Genomic DNA, 23,093 nt, shown 5'->3' with positions numbered 1-23,093 from the left:
AATGCAACGGTTCTTAAGTCTGACAGATTACCAAGTTGTAATTTGTGTGCTGCAGAACTTTTATGAGCTTTTTATGAGTTTACCATCAGGAAGTTGTACAGCCAAACTGTAAATGCATTTCTGGTTTGTTTATGCAAATAGTAACCAGTTTGCTTGTTTGTACTGACAAAAGGTAAATCAGGCAGTGATTGACAGGCGCCACAGAAAATCTATCTATCTATCTATCTATCTATCTATCTATCATACCAGTGTGTCCCATTCTTGTATAAAAACTAACATTTCTATATAACAGTAAGTGTATGAGAATGTGTTGGTGCTATGGCATTATGTCATGCTGGTGTGTTTGTAATGAGCGGATCTGCTGGCGACTGCCCTCATGAGTGTTCAGTCACGCCCCAGATCACTGACTAGGTGCACCTGCGTGACTAACCCACATACAGGGTCTCATCATGCTTTGCTCTGTTTGCACTGAGGAAAGTCCAACATGGACTGAAACGTCTGCACTTGTGCACTTATTGTACTTTTGCACTTTTTTTCCCTCTCTACAGCCCTGTAATATAAATAATAGAAATATTTGAAATCGAGACTCCAGTACGAAATCCTTTTCTCTCTGTGTGCAATTCCTCTCTTGCTGGAATTCAACATTTTCTCTGACTACCGCGCCAGAGACGAAGGCAAACAAAGGACAGTTGTTTCAGGCAGAGCTCAACCCCTGTGAAACACAAATATATCTATCTAGAAAGATTAGCCGCTGACATCAGCAAAGACCCAACAGTATCCATTCTGATGAAATGTTCACTGACACTAATTTCAAACACACACAGGTCAGGACAGTGGAGTGTTTTAGCTTGCATTGACTTATTTCACCACATGTAATAAAATCAAATACTGTGAATGAAAAAACAGAAATTAATGGATAGTATGAGTCATAGACCAAAATCTGAAATGATTTTACAGCAACTCTTGTGTTAGATTGTATATGTATTTTGGTATACAGTCCTCACAAAAGCTCTTGCAAAAATGTAAACAAATGTGAGATTAAAGGGCAGTGTACAGTGGGTGCTCTGTCTCCACTCGGCAAAGTTATTTCAAATTGCTACTGAATAATTTATGGGATGATTAGGGGGCATGACACCCCCTTTATTAACTGAAACGATTAGTTTGGAAAAAAGTGGAGGCAAACAATTATTTTTGTGCTGTCCTACTGCATTTTCAACAAAAACTGCTGCTGAAAATCAGTCACTAGGGCAACAATAGTGTCACACAGCAGGGCTGGAGAAATTGAAGGTACTGAGTTTAAATCAACACTGATAAATCACATTAGTGGAAAGCATGGAACAGGATGGCTTAAATGGATTATCATTGCTTCAAATGAATGTTATTAACTCTATATTAATTGTTAATATTGTTTGTAAAATATAATTTGAAAAATGGGAATTCCAAAAAGACAGCATCATCAAAAAATAACTTTCTTTACAACCTTGCCTGGGTTTTGCCTCTCACTCCCCAGCTTTTAAGTTAATTTAAACAATTCAAAATTCATATCCTAAATGATTATTCAAATGCATTTCAAACTTCCAACAAAGAAAAAGAAAAGATAAAAAAAACTGCATGCATGCAAAATATGCATTCTCCCCAGAGGTTCATTAGTAGCAATGGAATTCAGTGACCCAGAAACTAAACGTAGCCCAAATCAATTAGCAGACGTACACATGCATACATTTGAGCTCCTAATTATGAAGCCAAACTCCGCCTCACATGGTAGGATTCCTCTTTGAAGATGTGACAAACTGTGAAAAACCAAAATGTTACACATATTTTCAAAAGCCTCAGTGTTGAGCAAAGGTCAGCAGTAGGCCCTGCACAGCTCAAGGGTGTAGATTCTAAAGTGTGTAAAACACACAGTTGGCTTTTGTGTTAACAGAGCATGGGGCAATCAAAATGATCAGCCTGTGACATGTCACCAGTCCAAACAATATGGGATTCTTAATTTTTATTATTATTATTATTATTATTATTATAAGGATTTTAAATATATGTAATGCCATTTAATTAATATGATATTAAATAATATTAAATATATATTAAAATAAATATTTATTTATCTATTTTGTGCTATTATAATACACTTTGACCTTACCTATCTCCATGTCTTCATGTCTTCTTCACATTACAAATACAGGCAGAAAAAAAATGAATTGTTGCTGTAATTGCACAGAAAATGCACTGAGGATCCCACCACTTGAGCCACTTCTGGAAGTGGTCAGAGATGCATTTGGCCATATTAACAGCTAGGTTTAAATGTATACAGTATCTCTAATTCACACTCTAACAATTGTCTAATGGTGTGCAGCTTGGACAGAAGCATCAATGTCACTTGTCAAGTAGCTGTGTTGTAGGAGAGAAAGTTACATTTGTAGCAATCTGTTTTGACAAAACATTTTTTTTTTCATCATTACACTGGGTTGACTCTAATGTGTGTGACATGTAAATGCAGCCCAACTCAAACATGGGATGCAAAAGAATTTAAATAGTTTACAAAGGAAAACTAATGTCTACTGATCCTCTCAGCATATCTGCATCTAGTTCTGCTAAAACTCTCACAGTCCTCTGCTTGTATTCGGAAACACGGTATAATAATCATATTCACAACCCTGCCAAGCCCGTTTTATAATGTTTTATGAAATATAAACTTTTTCAGCCAGTCTGCCGCACTGTGGGACTGTATGAGCTATGTAATTGTTTCCTCAGTCATAAATTGGAGCACTTTCCCTTTAAGAAAGTGACAGCAACAAGCGGCGGAGGAGCTGGTCAGGAACTGGCCAGGAGCTCAGACAGCAGTGGAGGAATTTCAAAACTTTTCCAACTCACAGTGCCGCTCGCTTGCCTTAAAGATTGAGTTTGTCAATATTTGTTCCACCGTGTCAACACAACACCTTCGTTTGTGTATACTGGATGTATCGGCTGTGAGACGGATGCTGCTGGCCGCTTGGAAAAAGGAAATTTGCGAGAGGGGGAAAAAAAAAACAAAAAAACAACAACTTGTGGAATGATGCCCGAGCGACTGCATCCCTCCCTCCAAAGTTCAGCTAAGGTGGCTAACGTTAGCTAGCTCAGGAGTCGGCTAGCTCCAAGTCAGGATAAACTTGTTAAGCTGCCACAACAAGCGATAGTTTTTCGCCTGGTGTAGAGGACAGGGAGCGATAACCTCACAAGCTTTTTTTTTCCACATGAAAGACTTTCTTCCCTGTCCCGCTTGCATAGCCAGGCCAGGTTACACTCTTTTGCTAATCTCCCTTAGCCAAGTAGTAAGAGCTAGCGGACTGGTAGCCACAGTTTCTCGGTGCAGAAATGGCATGACAAACACTGGCCTGTTTTGACCACTGCCAGCTCAAATGCATAATGTAAAGGCTGAATTGACGCTTTTGGAAATTTCTTACAATTTTATGCCCCCCTTGTTTCTAATGGCAACACCTGTCGGCCGCTACACAGGCAGATGTGAAGAGATGAGGAGGTAGCTGAAAGAAAGCGGTGCCATTGCTCATCAGCACATCAGCGACTAATGCCATTTAAACCCCTTTGTTAGCTATCTTGGCCGAGAGCACTTCTAACTTTGACAAGTTGTGACACCATAAACAGTTCTTTTCAGAGATGTAATTTTTCCTCTTTTCAGCATTTCCAAATTTTGGGGGGATACAGGACCATTCATTATAAGTCCACTTTCCCTGCCTCTCCCGTATAGTTTCTTGCCATTTCTCTTTTTCCTCACATCCCTGCTTGTTAATCAAGACTGTCTGCGGCTCCTCTCCATCTTGGGGACCTTCCTGCATCATTATCCCTATCGGCCTTCCCACATACAGAGGCCCTGAGTCTTGGATGAAGCGTGGGGCCCTATAATGAAGGTGACAGTGACGTTTGGGCGGACAGGTGTGGTGGTGCCCTGCAAAGAGGGATGGACCGTGAGGGACCTCATCCAACAAGCAACACAGAGATACAGAAAACTACTGGAGCAGGTACTGTTCACAAGTTAGAGCTGTTTCTACCTGCTATCTTGGCGTGGCAGAGAAAATAATTGTTATTTTGCCCACTACTGGCAGTCATTGGTACATCCTAAGAATTGGGTTAAGTTGATTTACAAACCAACTACATTTTTTGCCATGTATTAGAACTACATGGCTGATTGGTTTTGTCTGTGATGGCGTGGCATGCCAGACTTACTGAATTTCTTAACCTGATTCTTTTACACAATAGCAATAAGTACAGCAGTCAAACAACTCATGAATTCCAGCTAGTCCAGTAATGAATAATGTGATCATAATGATATGTTGCAGAGAATTTTTGTTAGCTTTTAAATTGCCAAATCTAGAGTAATCAGAAAAAAAAAAGATTTATTTTTGAAGATTTATCTGCAAGCTCTTTTACATGATTGTTGGTGATGGGCTGGGGTTAATGTCATGGAAACTTAATGCATTAAGTGTTAAGCTAGTGACAACAGAAGTTGACAGCATAGTAGATACTTGTGCTGGACATTATATCGTTTTGCAATTGTGCCACTTTTACAATATACTGTATACTATACTATATTATACTATATGTACTATATTACTAGTCTGTATTGTGGTAACTGATAACAATGGATGAGTCTTTCACTTTTTTCATTGTTGTCTCCTTTTAGTCACATGTTTGACGCTTTTTGAGCCTCTTTGGCCAAGCTGTTGTAATACTGACCATATCATATCACCGTTGTCATTTTTACCAGGTTTATGCCAACATCAGTTAGTTTCATTAATCATTCCCAAAAGTGCTTTTATAATAGTGTGTGAGATTTTCTTGAAGTCATAAGAGCATAGAAAAGAGGCTGTATGACTTTTTATGAAACAGCGGTTTCATAATAATGTCTGAGATTTTTCCTGAAGTCATGAAAGAGTTATGGAAAGCTCTATCATTTTTATATCATGAAAGGGCCATGTGATTTTCACATTCCAAAGTCTGGGGAAATTAGACAAAGCCATGGAGGTCCAGCTCTCCATAATTGCTGTATGAAAAATTAAAAGCGTTTCTGATGTGAGTTGTGATCGGCCAGACAGGAGCAGGCACGAGTCGTTTCCATTTTGGTCTTCAGTGTAAAATGCAAATGACTCCCTCTTGTGATTCCTTTATGACTGCTGCTGATTCCCTGTGCTACTCAGGGGGCAGGGACCCTGTGACCCCCATCAGACAAGCAAATCTTCTCAGTGACTCACTTCATATTGGCTCCATTATTCAAAGAGCACACCAGTTATATAGATAGATAGATGAGGTTTGGATTGAGAGAGGGATGTTGAAGATGTGTGTGTGTGTGTGTGTCAGTGTTTTTATTTTTGTGAGAGACCACTCAGTGATGCACTCACTCCCTTTTTCCATCTACTCTCTCTGTCTTGAACTCTCTTCCCCCTCTGCTGCTTTCTTATTCGGCCTTCATCTGTGTCTGTTTCATATCTCTCTCTCCCAACAACTTTGCACTCAGCCTTTTTGTCCATTTTGCCCTTCTTCACCTTATTTATCGTCCCTTTCTTCTCCCTCATACATCTCCTCTTCACCTTACACTTAGCCTTCTCTGCTCTTTCTTTTCTCCCTTCCCTTTCATTTGACCTCTTCCTCCTCCTCTTCTACCTCCTACTTACTCTTACAGCATCTCCTCTTTTACCTCCTCCTCTTTTTCCTACTTCTTAGTAGTATTTGATATAATAAAAACTTGGCCTGTTGTAAACCCACACAGTATTTGAAAAGGAGTTGAATAGTCTAGTTTTGTAATAGTTGTTAAAAAGCGGATGAACTACTAGACCCATACAAGACCTGTGTAACAAAATTATACCTCAGAATAGAAAATTTTGAGGTCATTTAGGCATTCAGTAAGTTGCAGCAATGTGCACCACAAGCATGTCAGTGTAAAAAAAATCTTGATTTTCTGATTAATTGTGATCTCCATTTGAATGAGCCAGTATTTAAGCCACATCACACGTGAGGCAGAGCTGTTATACTGTATATCAACACAGCTGTGGCCAAGTGCAAAAGATACAGCCGTGCTGATATTCAGTAACAGTACTCCCTTTCATGTGATATTATTTTATAAAATAGCCTAGTTCTACCAATAACACCATTCATCAAATAACAGGGATAAGACACAACACATTATGATTTATTGGCTCATTTAATACGTTTTTTTGTTCTGCTAACACAGATAGTTCTAGGAGCAGTTCCCCCTGACCCTCGCCTTAACCATAGCCATAACCAAAACCAAAACCATAACCTGGGAGGCAGTGCTGCCAGTCAACAGTGGGGGTAGGGAAACACATAAAGTGGGCATTTGTGATTTAATTCTTTAATTTTAGAAACATGTCTGTCTTTTAGGGATGGGCGATATGTTATCGTTTGCGATATATCGTCAAAAAAATTCCCCACGGTAAGAATATGTCATCTCGCGATAATAACGATAAACTCCTGTTGATGACGTAATTACGTGCGCAACGCACTCGCCGCTGGCAGCCGGCAGCTCACACGTGTAGCCAGTGTTGCCAACTTGGCGACTTTCTCGCTAAATCTGGCGACTTTCCAACTCCCCATGGCAACTTTTTTTGTCAAAAGCGACTAGCGACAAATCTAGCGACTTTTCCTGGTGTTACTGGAGACTTCTTGTATTTTGGAAACTGACATGAAAGCATGTATCGTTCCTCTGCAGTTCCTGTTCTCAGTGAGCAGCGGGTGCTGCCGCGAGCCCCTCCCCCGCCCCAAAGTCCTCACAGGTGGTCACAGCCTCGAGCCGCGCGCGGCAGTCGCAGGCAGCTGCAGTCAGGAGAGGAGCAGAGAGGAGACCCACCACTCTGCGGCCAGGCAGCAGATGAATCGCGCATGCGCAAAGCCGCTGTTGGTCCCGCCCTTCCCGTAAATTTGTAGTTCTAAAACATATTTAGGATGTTTTTTACTCACTTTTGCCAATTATGCAAATTAGGTGATGACGTCATTTGGCGACTTCTAGCGACTTTTAGGACAGCCAATAGCTACTTTCCTTACTGAGGAGTTGGCAACACTGCGTGTAGCACAATAACAAGCATGGCGGAAGGCGGGGCTGATAGCGAAGAGCTCGTTGCTAAACGAGGCTCCAGCTCGATCATCTGGAACTGGTTTGGCTACAGTAAGTCTGACGTGGAGCAAACATCTGTCATATGCAAAGTTTGCAAAAAAGCGGTGATTACAAAGGATGCAGTACAGGTGTACTACTTAAACTTAATTGGTATAGTTTAGTAGCGTATTTGACTACAGTAAGTATTATTTTTGAGCAGTATTTGTGGGGTTCTCAAGACTGAATGCAGTGATAGATTTGTAGTCAAAAAGATGGAGTTGAATTGTTTTATATTTTTTATCGTCACTTTTATCGTTATCGCAATAAATGCCAGAAATTATCGTGATAAAATTTTTAGTCCATATCGCCCATCACTACTGTCTTTGTGGTGTTGTGGTGCCAATTTGTTACAGTTTATATCCCGGGTGTTAATAGAATCAAACAGTTATTACTGGTAAAGCAGTGTAATACATAATAGCAGAATTTAGAGTACCGTTATACTAAATATCAGCACTTGTGAAACACCTCTTGTCCAATGAAATAGCTTCAGTGGAACTAAGTGTTGTATAATGATTCTTAAGATCTTAAGATCGATCTATTAATCAAGACTTTTTTTTCACTGGAAATTTCTTACGTTGGATTTTTAGTTTGCGTTCCATTCTGGAGATGTTGTCTGCTAAACTACTAGCCTACAGGAACTCGGATTACATGTTTTGAACAAATGATGGGAGCTCCCACTTGAAGCCAGCATGCTAACCCTGAAGGCAGTTCTCTTGATTCTTCCTGGATATAAAAACTATAATGATTAAGAAGCATTAGAAATTGGAGTTATGTGTTACCTTCAGAAATGAAACTGTAGCTGAAATATCCCAAACTGAGTCAATATGGAACTGAATTGAATCAGTTGGGACATTGTGAATCAGAATCAAAGCGAATCAAATCAGGACATCCATGCCAACACTCAGTGTCTCAGTGAACATTAGCAACACTACGGCTGAGGGAGCTCTCCAGGTGTATTTTCCTGCGGCTGTGATGAGCGTAATGGAGCAGCGCTGTGCTCTATTGATTAGGTCTCTAAGTGTTTAAATACTTTGTTTTCTCTTTGCAGGAATGAAATGCCTTGTTAAGCACAAACACCGCTTGGGGTGTGCGCTCTGCTGTGCTCTCGCTCTCTGTTCTGCTCTTCCTCCCCCTTCTGTTTCTTCATCTCTTCCTACTTTCCCTCCCACTCCTTCCTGACCTTTTGACAGTCCTCCCTCATATCTTCTCCTTCTATTCGTTTCCCATCCTGCATTGCATTTCTTCTTTTGCCCCCTATTCCTCCTCTTTTTTGGTAGCTTTGTCCTCCTTGTCTCCTCTTTGTCTTCCTCTTCCATTCGCCATCATCTTAGTCATCCTCCCACTGCTTTGTTTCCCTCCTATTCATTCTTCTCTTTCTCCTTTTCTTCCTCCTGCCGTCCCTTCTCTGTGTGATAGAGAATACATAGCTAGTCTCCCTAATTACTACATACCCCCCCCCCCCCCCCGTATTTGTTTGTCGCTATATATTCCTCTCTCCGTCTCTTCCCATCACTCAGTAATTTCCCTGCGGTGCTAATCTGTTGTAGCCTTGTAATTATGGCTATAGGTTATATATTTATCAATCATATCTAGGCTATATATATATATCTATATCTATATCTGTCTATCTCTCTATCTCTCTATCTATCTATCTATCTATCTATCTATCTTTCTTCTTCTTTCACTTTTTTTTTCTTTATATATCCTCACTTCACAACGTACCAAGGCATGGACTTGATTCTACTTACAAGGTGTGGTATAGTGTTATATTAAAAAGTTTTTCTTTGTGCCTTGTGTGTTTCAGTGAGCATCCACTGCAGCTAACCGCTACTGGCAGTCTCATTTATCACCTGCTTTGTTTGAAGTTCCCATATCGGTGATTAGGAGAAACTAGCACTTGTAATAGGTGTTAACACCTGATTTTTGTGATATTGGAAAAGAGTTCTGGTTCTTTAAGTTTGCTCTTGAATTGAGTAAATCTAATTACCAAACTAACCAGCACTTTGTTTTACCCAGTGTGGAAATAAGGGGTCTAGGGGGGAGAGGAGAAAGGGTGTTACTGTGTTAAATGTAGGATCCACTCAGCATGGATTACACTGCTGCTTTGAAAAGTTCCCTCTAAAAAGTGTGTATCCTCAACCCTTTAGCCTTGAGTATAACCCTTTAGGCTTATGGGATAAGTGACTAATCTCTCACGTCAATAAATATACTACCTTGCATTAAGATGACCTGTTGTACAACTGCAAAACATAACTCACTGATAATGAGGAAAAGCTGTAGAAGAAAGGAGGTGGAGAAGCCAGAAGTGATTCTTGAAAGAGAAAGATGGAAGGATGATATATAAATGTATAAAATGGGTTTGGCAGAAGTGTGTGATTGTGGTTGGAGCTTTGCCGGTAAACTGAGAAGCTCCTTCATACACTCCTGATCAAAATTTTAAGACCAGTTGAAAAACTGCAAAAAATTACATTTTGCACTGTTGGATCTTAAGAAGGTCCTAAGTAGAGCTTCAAAATGCAAAAAGAAGAAATGGGAGTGAGACAAAAAAAAAATAAAAAAATTGAGTAATCAATTTATTGCAAACAGCCATTAAACTGAAATAAGCTGTTCATCAGCTGATCAAAAGTTTAAGACCACTGCCTTTAAAAGCCCAAATCTTTGCAAAAATGTGGATTCAGTGTCATTTTTTGTCAGGTATCCACACTGTCATGACCTCCTGATGGCAAAGGCAAAATCACCTCAAAAATTCGTTTCGGCATGCTTGATGCTAGTGTTTCTAGGAGGCTAGTGGGAATGTTGCTCCAGATGGTGAAGATGGCTTCACGGAGGGCATCCACTGTCTGGAACTGGTGTCCATTTCTGTAAACTTCCCTTGCCATCCAACCGCAAATGTTCTCAATTGGATTTAGATCAGGGGAACACACAGGATGGTTCAAAAGAGTGATGTTATTTCTCTGGAAGAAGTCCTTTGTCAGGCGGGCATTGTGAACTGCAGCGTTGTCCTGTTGAAAAACCCAGTCATTACCACACAGACGATGGCCTTCAGTCATGAGGGATGCCCCTGTAACATCTCCACATAGCCAGCTGCCGTTTGACACCTTTGCACAACCTGAAGACAACCCCATTGTTCCATTGAAGGAAAAAGCCCCCCAGATCATGATGGCGCCCCCTCCACTGTGCTGTGTAGAAAACATCTCAGGTGGGATCTCCTTGTCATGCCAGTAACGTTGGAAGCCATCAAGACCGTCAAGGTCAAATACATTTTTTCTCGTCAGTGGCACACTGCGAGAGGCCTTGCTTATGCAGCTCAACAATCCGACCGTGTTCAAAGAGAGAAAGCTTTTTTACCTTTGCCATGAGGAGGTCATGACAGTGTGGATACCTGACAGAAAATGACACTGAATCCACATTTTTGCGAAGATTTGGGCTTTTAAAGGCTGTGGTCTTAAACTTTTGATCAGCTGATGAACAGCCTATTTCAGTTTAATGGTTGTTTGCAATAAATTGATCACTCAATTTTTTTGTCTCACTCCCATTTCTTCTTTTTGCATTTTGAAGCTGTACTTAGAACCTTCTTAAGATCCAACAGTGCAAAATGTAAATTCTTGCAATTTCTCAACTGGTCTTAAAATTTTGATCAGGAGTGTAGTCACTCAGCTAATGTGATGAGATTTAGCTAATTATTATCTAGCTCCCTCAGTGCATCAAACAACAAAGTGCTTTCCTCAGAGCACCTTGATGCATTATATGCTATGGAATTGAGAGAGGGCAAAAGCAAAAATCCCAAAACAAAAGAACTTGCTGATCATTATGATGCTGAGCTTTCAGTCTTCATTGGTGAGCATGTAATGGTGGAAGGTGAAAGAAAGCAGGAGAGGATATGAAAGAAAAAATAATTTTGTATATAGGAGCTATGGAGGAGCTTAAGTTTTTAAGCAAAACAGCTGATGACGTAAAAAGTAAGATAATTGAGATAGCAAGGAAAGGAAGAGAGTGGGTAGAGATAAAGCAGGGAGGGATGGGGAGTGTATTTTCTTAAACAAGGGGAGTTGTCAGGAAGTTATCAGCTTGTTGACAGACTTCTTAATTACCTTAGGGCAAACAGACAAGTGTGTGTGTTTGTGTGCCTGCGTGTGTGTGTGTGTTTATGCAATTTAAACTTTAGTCTCTGCTGGGGACTATGTTTTGTATCAACAGAATCTCACTGGTCTTTTTGGAATAGTGAAATAGGGTTTGTGTTACTTTTCTCACATTTAGTATATGCGTGGGGTGGGTGTCTGTGCTGTGAGTGTGTTGCTTGGTCCAGATGTTCCCACAAGAATAGAAGCAACCTGTGACTGTGGGTGCATGTATTGATTAGTGGGTGTTTGCATGTGTGTGATAAGGTTTACATGTACAGGTAGGTGGTTTGTGTCTAGATGTAGACACCGTGCTTTCACTATCCCGGGGAGTGCCAGAGTCTGAGAGGAATGCTTAGGAGGCCCGGCCAAACAAGCTGATATCATCATAAAAACATCCTGGCCCCACGCCAGAACACAGACAATTAGTCCCGAGGGGAGGGAGGGGCAGGCAGGAGACACGTGCTGCCTCCTCTGGAGACAAGCCCCAGGAATGTGTGTTGCTTAAGCCTCTCTTCTCTTCTCTTCTCTTCTCTTCTCTTCTCTTCTCTTCTCTTCTCTTCTCTTCTCTTCTCTTCTCCAAGATAGTTAATGGATCTAATATGGCACACACCATCTTTGCTAATTTGTAACAGCAGCAAAAGTAAACCTGAAGCAAACCAGCCATCGAGAACATAGTAATCTTCATCTTTAAGTCACTCAACTTAAAGATGAACAACGGTGGACTTTTTTTTCTCTCAGATTCAAATACTGAAAAAGTCACAACTTCAGTTTTGATGTTTTACCTTTAGTTGAACACCAGCATGCACCGCAGTTGCCTGGATATGAATCGTTTTCTGTACGTCATCCCGCCTCTTTCTCCTGCCTTTCCTGTCTCTGTCACTGTCAAAGAAAATGGAAATGGCAAAAAATAATCCACTGCCCCCTTCCCCACAAACACAAACAACAACAACAAAGCAAAAAAAAAAAAAAAGAAAAAAATCCAGCCACCAATGTTCTCATGAAAACATTTAAATTTCCATTTGATAAACATAATGCTGAGATTTTGGAGATATCAGGTTTTCACTAAACAGTGATGATTTGCAGTTGATCTGAATGTAATGACACCTCAGCCCTAGTTTAAATATGGCAAATATTTTGTTCTTCCTGGGCTGCCAAGTTCATTTTCATGGTTTTACCTGCCATACTGATTGAAACAGACCTAATCCTTCTAGATTATGTAGTGTTAAACAGTGAATATATTTATTTATTTATTTATTTAATCATTCTCTACAAGTAGTTAAAATGCTAACAGAATCACAAGTTGAACATTTAAAGGTCTCAGATGAGCCTAACTCTGTTGTATGAGATGAGGAAAACAGCCCCCTTGTGCACAGCAGCTGAAATGTTAACATGGTGTGTAATGGTTACCATGGCATGCCTACTAGCGATTTTCTGCCTTTGTATGTCACAAAAGATGGCCTTTGTTACTACTAGATCAAAAGCTGGGTCAGGACAGGGCCAAGTTAACTCTAATAAGCCAATTTTTGCTCATCAGTCATTTTTCCACAAAACTGGATGTCTGTCTGTACAAAATTCCATGTAATAACAGGCTAGGCTGGCTCCACCACTAACTATGTAATATTTCAATTTAGATCTACAAAATATTGCAATTTCCAGCTAAAATACATTTCATATTGGCGTTGTGACAATTCCAGACCCCTGTAGCAGCCGAGCCTGCTGTCCCCTGCTCTGTCCCGTAATGGAAACCAGGCAACTGATTATCTTGTACATATTTTATAGTTTCACATTTTTGGCACTGTATCCAAATTTGGGATATGTATTTTTTGTGCTGAAACTGATGTGAGCTTGTGCAGCACTATGGCTTTGGTAATGACCAGTACTGCTGTTTTTATAGCAAAACTCTTCAATCACAAACACTTGCCTGGAACACAGTTGCCTTAGGGTAAATATTGTTTCATGAGGAAACTGAATGAAATTCTTCAGCTCTCTCACTAGTCTCTAAGGAACCTTTTGGGTCAGACACACCCTGCTGTAAGCAACATTTTTTATGGAAACTGACAAAATGCTCATCTTACAATAAGTTAGACTACGTGATGTTTTATGGGAACCAAATGAAATTCCTCCATCTGTTCCTTGGCCTAAAATGGTTTTCTGCGGAGAGAGAGTGAGATAAAGGTAAACATATTCCTGTTGGTAACAACCCTGAATAGGCCAGAAAGTTCAAAGTTTTATAACACTGGTGTGATTTTGCTACAGCTGGCTAATCACACAGAGATGGCCTATTTCATAATTTTCTAGGTCATGTCCTGGGGGCTGAATACCTAAAATTGCCCAGGATTATCTGTAATAGTATCATGCAAAACACTATATTGAAGTGCTAATCCCCCTGATTTTCAGATTAGATCAGTGTGTTTACAGCTCTTATCTTTGAGCTTACAGTATCTGCCTGTCCCTTTAGGTTTTGAAACTGACAGAATTGGAGGTACAAGGTTTCTGCCATTGACTGACAATACATAACACATAAATCTATGCAGTCTTCCTGACGTTTAGATCAGATCATACTCTCAACTCTTATCTCTCTACCTTTCTGTCTCTGTCTCTGCAGCTTTGTGGCTAACAAAAGGTTTCCAAAAGTTTATGTTGTGCAAAAACCTTGTATCTTAACATTTGCTGCATTTTTTTCTGCAGCACTAAAGGCATGTAACATTATTATAATTGCCATGTCTTGGGTCACATCTGGAGCAATTGGTTTTAAATGTAGACTGATGCAAGTTGTTTTGGTAGCATCAAATATGCCATGCCACATGTGGAGGAAGCTCATGCTAGTTTTACAATAAATTGATAGTAGTTAGACTTAACACATTCTAAATGGCACTAACATTGCCAAAAAGTCAATTGGCCATTTGGGTGTAGCTGTAAAAGTCAATGAAGATATGCTGCAGCCCAGATAAAGCATTAGACTGCAGAGAGAATTGGCTTTGCAGATGTAAAATTGTTTTCATTACCTGTCAAGTCACCTCATGTGAAATTAGCTGGAGTTTAAATGGTTAGCGAGTTGGCTGTAAGCAAGCCCTGGGAAATTTAATGTTGTATTAAGTGTTTTATCTTCTTCAGTAGAAGCCCATGTAGAACAACAGGAGAGCAACAGAATCTTTTGTGACACAATTCAACACCAGACCACACGAAATCAAACACATTATTAAAAATAATTGGAGAGTCACAAAACATAATCCTTGGGATGTGTTCCCATCAGCACCAGCTGTCAGCCACTGAGAGCACCTACCCTACCACAGGAGACAAATTAAACCACATTGATTTACCTGGAGGCAAGAAAGGGACCTAGCTTGACCAGAGACCACAGGATTGTTTTTGATGTGGGAGATGTAGTCACTGCAATACTTTTAATCAGACAAACACTTTAAAAGATGTCCACATAACTAAGATTAATTGAATAAAAGGATTTATCGTCTGCAACACAACCCATGTTGCCTACAACTTACACTGCATGTGTGGATTGTTACAAGAAAACTTTGAGAGAATTGCTGAGGACAAATATGCTATTTACACAAGGAATGAAGAGTATCCAGTGGCAAAATACTACAAACAGCATGATAGTGGATGTAACCCAGACTCACCCAGGGCAGTGGGCGTAGAGGCCCCTGAAATAGCTACAAAGCGAAGGACTTTATTATGTCCCATATTTGTAATTTGTATCTTTAGTATAAGTTGTAGTTTTGTTTTTTAGTCTACCCTATATTCTAATTGATGATTGCTGTTGGTAGTATATTTACACTCCCCATTACTTCTTCTAATTAAGCCAAGCCTGGTTCCAGTCATGTCAAGACCTGGTAGCTAGAGCTAGCCTTTAATAAACAAGAGCTTATGTTTGTTTTTATATGCACTTATGAAGAGCAAGTTGAAATGCATAGGCATGTCCATAAATGAATTCATGCCTGGGAGTTGCATTGATAACTGGAAAGCAAAGCAACACTACTCAGCCTCACTGACTCTGAAATAAAAATAAACATTTGGCCACTTGGGTGTGGTTATAATAGTGCTATGAAGATATGCCACAGCCAAGATAAAGCATTACACTCTGCAGAGACAATAGGCTTTGCCAGTGTTAAGTTATTTTCATTACCTGTGGAGTCACTTAGAGGGAAATTAGAGTTTAAGTGGTCATTTAGTTGGCTGTAAGCAAACCAAGGAAATGTTACACCTGATGCTACTCTTTTCTTTTTTTTTCTTTTTTTCTTTTACCTGTTTTGATTTTAAATGACAGCAGGGTTTCCCGTATTTTGTGGGGGTGTAAATAATTAAATTGGTGGTAGAGCAGAGGGTAGCGATATGTGTGGATTCAAGATTCAAGATTTATTTATTGTCATTTCCACTGAGTACCTGCATACACAGAGAAAAACCGAAAAACTGTTTCTCATCAGTGACAGACAGTGCATTAAAAAGTCAGTAAAATAAGTTAAAACTCTAAAATATTAAGATTAAAAACAAGATAAAATAAATAAACTAAAATAACAGAATGCCATACAAACACCCCACACAATTGTGTTGGGAGTCATTGGTGAAGAAATACCATTATAGGTATAAGTAAATATTGATACCCATTCTGAAGCTCAACTAGCAGGATATGAAGTAAAAATTCATGTGCAAAGACAAAAGAAAAATAGAAACAAAAATTACAAACAAATTGTTATAAGTAATTCTAAAAAACATTTATGTGCAGGGCTCCAGATAAAAAAATCTTTAGGAGCCACTGGCTACTAGACCCAAAATATATAGAAGCCAAATTTAATTTGTCGGAAAAACTTTCAGGAGTCAAAATTTGGAGTTGTGGGCAGTGGGGAATTATTAGCTGAGTTCCACTATCATCTGGCAATGACTGCATGGTGATCAATCCGGCTAGGACGACTGTACCTGAGAACTTTGACTGATCGGGTCAGTCAGTATCATCAGCCTCTGTAGAGGAGGCAGGGTTTGGACGGGCATTGACTGAGAAAAAGGTAAATTTTTTTATTTTTTTGTTTGGACATTTTGTTTTCCTGCCAGTTGTCAGTGTTCCATGATGTTAGTGAGCTAAGCAGTTAACTACATTGTGCTCGTTACCTATCACGGCATGGAGGAGAGTTTCAAAAACTGCTGAGTGTAAAAATAAAAATGAAATTACTAAATTCAACAGTTATTAAGTTAAAGCTGTTCAAATTATACTACCCAGTGAACTGTTATGTTAAGCTGTTCCTTTTGCAGTTCACTTGCTCTATGTATCCTGGTGCACTTCAGTCTCTGTGTAGTAGTGTAGTAAGGCAGACAGACGCAGGAGATGAGAGTTCAGTACTGAATTAAAGCCTTCTGCTGTGTGCATGCATTCACATTTTTTTTTTCTTCTGTTTTTGGCTTTTGGGGGATGGTCGACACTGGTGACTGGCAGGAAAAAAGTAGTCATAAAATAAAAAAGTTAGGCACATTGGCGACCATTTCAGTTGCCATCTGGAGCCTTGCATGTAGGATACTTAAGACTTTAATGTGCCCGGAAAACCTTGATTGATTGTGCTTGTGGAACAAAAAAATAAAAAAAAACAGTGTCTATGGGTGGAAACAGAACAAAGCAAACACAATGAAGAAACATCTCTGTTCTCATACATCTGCCCTGGGTGTGAGCCAAGTCACTGTTAAACAATGAATTCCATCAGGGAAGGGAGGGATACAGCAAGAAAGCCAGACGGAGAATGAATGTAATAGTATAAACTATTTAAACAGCTCTAGTGTCTATGAGTCAGGCGCAGTCTTGTGTAACAGTGATGGTTGAGTGAAGGGTTGTTTAAATATATTGTTCCATAATATAATGGAGAAAATGGGCAAGAATAGTTTTCATGGACACTATTTAACTTGGAACAAATAATTTTTCCTAAGTAAGCATCGATCTATAAATGATTTAATTACCTTAATTACCTAATTCATTAATCAACTGGCTCCAGATGGCAGTGAGGAATGAGATGACTAGTTGATTAGTTATGTTAAGGCACATTTTTTCAGGGTAAATCACAAACAAGCAGACTAGTTATTTGTTCAGAAAGAATGGACTATGGTAAAATGTATTGTTTCTGCAAGTGTTGAATAGGTGGAGTGATCTACATCGCTAACAGCCACCCTGTCTACACTTTGTATTTGTGTAGATGGAATTTTTTATTGCTGGTTACTTCTTTCGTTTAAAAAAAAAAAAAAAAAGAAAAAAAAAGAAAAAAAGTATTTTTTTGGCATTTCTGCTTTATTTGACAGTCACAGTAGAAAGAGACAGGAAAGGTAGGAGGAGAGAGGGGATGACGTGCAGCAAAGGGCCTGCTGTCAGATTCAAACTTAGGACGCTGTGATCAGGACTCAACCTTAGCACATGGTGTGCATGCTTAACTGGAACATACACATACACTCACATACACATACACTATATGGACCAAAGTATTGGGCCACACCTCTTAATCATAGAATTCAGGTGTTTCATTCTGTCTCATTGCCACAGGTGTATAAAACCAAGCACCTAGCCATGTAGTCTGCCTTTACAAACATTTGTGAAAGAATGGGATAATAGGATGCCACTATTGCAACAAATTAGTTTGTGAAATTTCTTTCCTCCTAGATATTCTGTGATCAACTACAAGCGGTATTATTAAGTGGAAGTGTTTAGGAACTCAGCCACCAAGTGGCAGACCATGTGAAGTTACAGAGTGGGGTTGCCAAGTGCTGAGGTGCATAGTGCATAAAAGTGGCTGACGCTCTGCTGACTCAGTAACTGCAGAGCTCCAAACCTCCTCTGGCATTAACATCAGCACAAAAACTGTGAGCCGGGAGCTTCATGGTTTGGGTTTCAATGGTTGAGCAGCTGCATGCAAGCCTCACATCACCAAGCACAATGCCAAGCATCAGATAGAGTAGTGTAAAGCATGCCACCACTGGACTCTGGAGCGGTGGAAACGTGTTCTGTGGAGCGACCAATCATGCTTCTTTATCTGTAAGTCTGACAGAGGAGTCTGGGTTACATGAATACCAGGAGAAGAACTGTAAAGTTTGGTGGAGGAGGGATAATGCTATGGGCTTGTTTTTCTGGGGTCGGCCTCGGCCCCTTAGTTCCAGTGAAGGCAAATCTTAATGCTTCAGCTTACCAAGACATTTTGGACAATTCTCTGCTTCCCACTTTGTGGGAACAGTTTGAGGAAGGCCCTTTTCTCTTCCAGCATAAGTTTGCTCCAGTGCATAAGGCAAGGTCAATAAAGGCATGGTTAGATGAGTTTGGTGGCCTGCACAGAGCCCTGACCTCAACCCCATCCAACACCTTTAGGATGAACTAGAATGGAGATTGCGAGCCGGGCCCTCTCATCCAACATCACTGTCTGATCTCATAAATGCTCTTCTGGATGAATGGGCAAAAAATTCCACAGACACACTCCAAAATGTGGCAAGAAAGCCTTGCCAGAAGATTGGAAGCTGTTATAGCTGCAATGGGGCGACCAACTCCATATTTATACCTCTGGATTTAAAATGGGATCTCATAAAAGCTCCTGCAAGTGTAATGTGTAGGTACAGTATTTTTGTCCATATAATGTATCAGCATCAAAATTTCTAGTGACAACCAGACATACAGAACAACTTTTTTTCCGTCTTACCCTCTTCCTTTGGAGAGCTTTTTGAAAAGCACTGACGTGCGCCTGACCCTGAAAGAAAGATTTAATGGAGCACTACCCTGTAATGTTTTGAGTCATACCTTTCCCTAGGCTGTGTGTGTGTGTGTGTGTGTGTGTGTGTGTGTGTGTTTACGTGTGTGTGTTTACGTGTGTGTGGTGTCTCAATATGTTGTTCAACAACCTGCTCTGTGTAGTCAGCTGTCCAGTGCAGGGGCGATGTCATTAATCACAGAACCAATACAGCAGAGAGAGAAAGAAAGAGGGGGGAGGAGAGGCGGAGAGACAGAACACTGGGTAGGGGTTGTAATCTGTACAAGTCACCTAGGGGAAAAGGTATAAGATGTAGGGAGGAGGAGAGAGGCAAAGAGGTGGGCACAGAAGGAAGGATTGGAGTGGGGGGAGTTGAACAGGGAGAGTTATATAATGCAAACAAGGTGATGAAAGAGGGAATTGGTGACCAGGAGGGGAGGCCTCTGTAGTCTCTGTGTTTACCAAGTCAAGTTGGTGAGTGGAGTTAAGCGGCTGCTGTCAGAGTAAAACCAACTTCATCAGAGTTGCTTTCCAAGTCTCAGGGTCAGGCTAGTGCACTAAGCGGCAACTCTCAAAATTATTAATTTATCATTCTTGATATTTTTAAAAAATCAAAACAGAATAAATTTTTTAACATTATCACAAATCAAAAGGCAAGTGCCAGCAGATGTGTTTTAATTGCATTAATTTTAATTTTCATTCTTAGTGAATTTAAAATAATGGATTTTTGGAATAAATTAATTCAAAATTTAAATTTGTAGGGCCTAATTTTAAACTGAATGTAATGTATGAAACTGAAGTGAAAACAACAACACAAATCCCGAACTTAAAATTGAAAATCGGTTATTAGTGAATATACACCTACACAATACAGTTTTACAACCTATTAATAATCCTTCAAACTGATGTGTGCTTGTGGAGCCATTTGAGACTTAAGGAAATAAACCAATACCACCTCACACAGACCAGCCATACTGCTGTATTCAGCATTTTTATCCTCTCCAAAGTTTGGTGCCAAAACTCCGGTCCAGACTCAAGCTCCCTCGACTGCTTACCTTAGTGTTTATAAGAACAGCTCAAGTCTTCCCATTCCTGAAAATTCACAATGGTGGGGTCTATGCAGCAAGTGAGTGTAATGATCAAGGAAAATGGTGGCACTAAGCATAAAAGACCATACTCTGAGGCAAAGACGGAACAGAAGAAACCTTACAAAGCTGATTATCTGAAGACTTTCAACTCTTGACTTAATTCTCATGGTGGGCAAAAAAAAATCCCCAAAAGACCAGCTGTGACAGGAAAAAAAAAATAGAATAAATCTCAAACAGGCCCAGAGAGTGGGGACCCTTTCATGGCCATACAGGTGTGCAATAGATGCCGACCCAGTCAACAAATTAAAACTCCCACTTTGCAAGATGCCTGGATCCTCTTTTGGATCCACTCAGGACACCTTCCAAGGCTTTGGGTTATTGCTCACATCGTGTTTAGTTAGGAGCAGGAGCAGGTGTCACCCTTCAGTTATGACAGAGCCTGTAGCTTCATAATCAATGTTTTGAAATCTGAATTAAGAAAATTTAATTTGAATTGGGAAAACCAGTTTCGAAATTATTATTAAAAGTTGTATTCACTAATAATGACAGTTTCCTGTCTCTCCATTTGAAATTGTGCCACACACCTAAAAGATTACAGTTCATTTACTCAACAAATCTATAGTTTGACTGCAGTGATTCAATATGAGTATGACAAATTCAGATATTCCCAATTTAAATAGTCTCTGCTGCCACCAGTCTTTCCATAAATAATGTACTTTCACAACAATGTTTCACAATAACCTTTTTTCCCCATTACAGGGACCATTGGCATATTGTGTCAGCACATTGCCGTAGCCTTGGAGCTACAAATGTTAGCTTCAGAAATTTAAATAAACCATCTCAATTTACTGTTGAGATGTGTGTGTATTTGGTAGCTGGTTTAGCTAAAGGGTCATGAAACATTTTGTAGATGTTGAAGTCAGTGACACCTGCACCCACCTCTAAAGAAGTAGGTAGATGGAAAAACATCCATACATGTGCTTAGGCATAGGCTAAACACGATGTATGTCTGTCCATATTTGTGGATGCTGATTTATCTTGATGACTTCCTGTCTCGCAGGAAGGGGACTTCCTGGTTAGGACCCACCATGTGGAGTACTGCGATGGGGGGATCCTGGACCCTGATGATATATTGAGTGACCTAGTGGAGGACAAGGACAAGGTAAGAACACCTCAGTGGCTAGCAGTCCTCTGGTTGAGTCATATGTTTGATGTGATATTGAAACAAAACAAATTGATGACTCTTTTGTTTGACTCCTGCCTATGATGCTGGTTTTATAAAAAAACAGTTAAGGTTTTCCATGCTATTTCTGATGAGTGTTAAGACAAAAGCAAAGATCTATTGTAAAAGTGAGTGAGCAAATTTTAACTTCAGACTATAAATGCGCTTTTGTCTCTTTCTTTGTTCTATATTTTATAAGGTACCTGATTGTCCATACAAAAGGTAACATATTTCTAGGAAAAAATGCATCTTAATTACTTTGACTGCTTAAAATTGTATGGTTATTGTTTTTGAGTCCTCCCGTCCGTGGTAGGTGAGCCAAAGAGTTAATTTGGGCAATGCATTTCTTTCTCCTTTTGATGGACACATCTATGAAATTTAGGCTTCCCTGGCGGCTCCCAGTGGTATACAGCAGCTAACCTGTATAATGGAATTGGTTCCACATCTTGGAAAACACTTGTGCTTCTGATTAATAGATAGGTCAGGATGAAATCATTGGTATTAACAGAATTACATTATCTCTATTACTATGCAAGTCCAAGAGTTTACATTTTATTTACTGTCAAACTGAGTTGCTTAGTGCCTGATTTATTGGCAGTGAGCTAGCCAGGCAGATATCCATCTTACCAGCCCACAAGACAGAAAAACAGCTACCTAGTCAGGTCATCCTCCTTGGCTGCATTTCAGTCCACTCTTTTAAGTGAGTAATGCCAGGCTCCAACAATCGTCATTGAATCCCTTAGATAGCAACTCTGTCTCCCATAATGCAGAGTTTTTGATTTATTCCTTTTAATTACTCTCATATTACTATAGGACAAATAGATATGTGTTTAATGATATGTGTGCATGTGTGTGTGTGTGTGTGTGTGTGTGTGTGTGTGTATGTGTGTGTATGTGTGTGTAAATCTGAGAGGATGCCTGTGCATTGCATTGTGTGTGTGTGTGTGTGTGTGTGTGTGTGTGTGTGTGTGTGTGTGTGTGTGTGTGTGGGTGAGTTTGCACTATAGAGGATTGAGCTGCAGCGGCCTATAAGCCCGTCCCTTGGATAGAATATTGCCTCACAAGCAGAATTCAACAGGAAAAGGTTTTAACTTGCCTTAAGCATAAGGCTGTGTCATTAGCAATTCACTTTTGAGAGCTTTGCAAACTTAATCCATATATTCTCTATTTTCCATACCCCCTTCCCCCAAGGAATGTGTCATTTTCATTTTTCCCTTTCAGAAAGTGCTTTTTTCCATAGGCGTTTATGGAGTGTATGACATTATTAGATTGTGATAAACGGCCTACATCATAGGCTTTTTGAACCATGGCTCAGGACCCTAAATGAATCTTGAGCCTCCTTCTGGTGGGTCTGCACATAATAAAGTATCAACATGTTTTAATGAGCCAGTGTCCTATGGTGAACTGCATTTCTCATTTAGGTCACAGCCTGAAAAAGTTGAAGAACCCACAGGCTAGAAGATCATGTTATTCTGAAATGTATATTACCCTCAATTCATATGCCTTTAAGGATGGATAAATTCTGCAAGGTTTGTGGGAGATTCTCTGAACTAATTAAGCAAAAAGTTGCTATAGTAGGCAGTTTCTTTGAGTGTTTAAAGAAAACTTGAGGGAACTTAAGTGATCTCTCCCATTGCCTAAATTTATCAGTGTTTGGCATTAATGTTAACTGCTATATTAAAACCCTAAAGAAAGCAGAGATTCACCTGACTTAACAGGCATTAGGGGCTGTATCTTTCACACTGCGCTACCCGTTGCCACTACCTGCTACCTGTGAATTACGCATTT

General features: G+C 39.8%; 1 protein-coding gene across 3 annotated transcripts in view; it reads left to right on the top strand.

Moving 5' to 3' along the window:
- The first annotated feature begins 2,827 nt into the window (after positions 1 to 2,827).
- The window catches only part of LOC115379838 (partitioning defective 3 homolog B-like), a 283,828-nt gene continuing 263,562 nt past the window's right edge, over positions 2,828 to 23,093 (top strand). For all 3 annotated transcript variants that reach the window (XM_030080760.1, XM_030080759.1, XM_030080758.1), the window contains exons 1-2: positions 2,828 to 4,013; positions 21,144 to 21,245. In XM_030080760.1, the coding sequence (XP_029936620.1) occupies positions 3,897 to 4,013; positions 21,144 to 21,245 (219 nt within the window). In that variant the 5' untranslated portion in view covers positions 2,828 to 3,896. The remainder of the gene's footprint in view (positions 4,014 to 21,143; positions 21,246 to 23,093) is intronic.

The sequence above is a fragment of the Myripristis murdjan genome, chromosome 21 (genome assembly GCF_902150065.1).
Source record: "Myripristis murdjan chromosome 21, fMyrMur1.1, whole genome shotgun sequence".
Taxonomy (NCBI): Eukaryota; Metazoa; Chordata; class Actinopteri; order Holocentriformes; family Holocentridae; genus Myripristis; species Myripristis murdjan.
The sequence above is the reverse complement of the archived record's forward strand: the minus strand, read 5'-3'. Positions and strand labels throughout refer to the sequence as shown.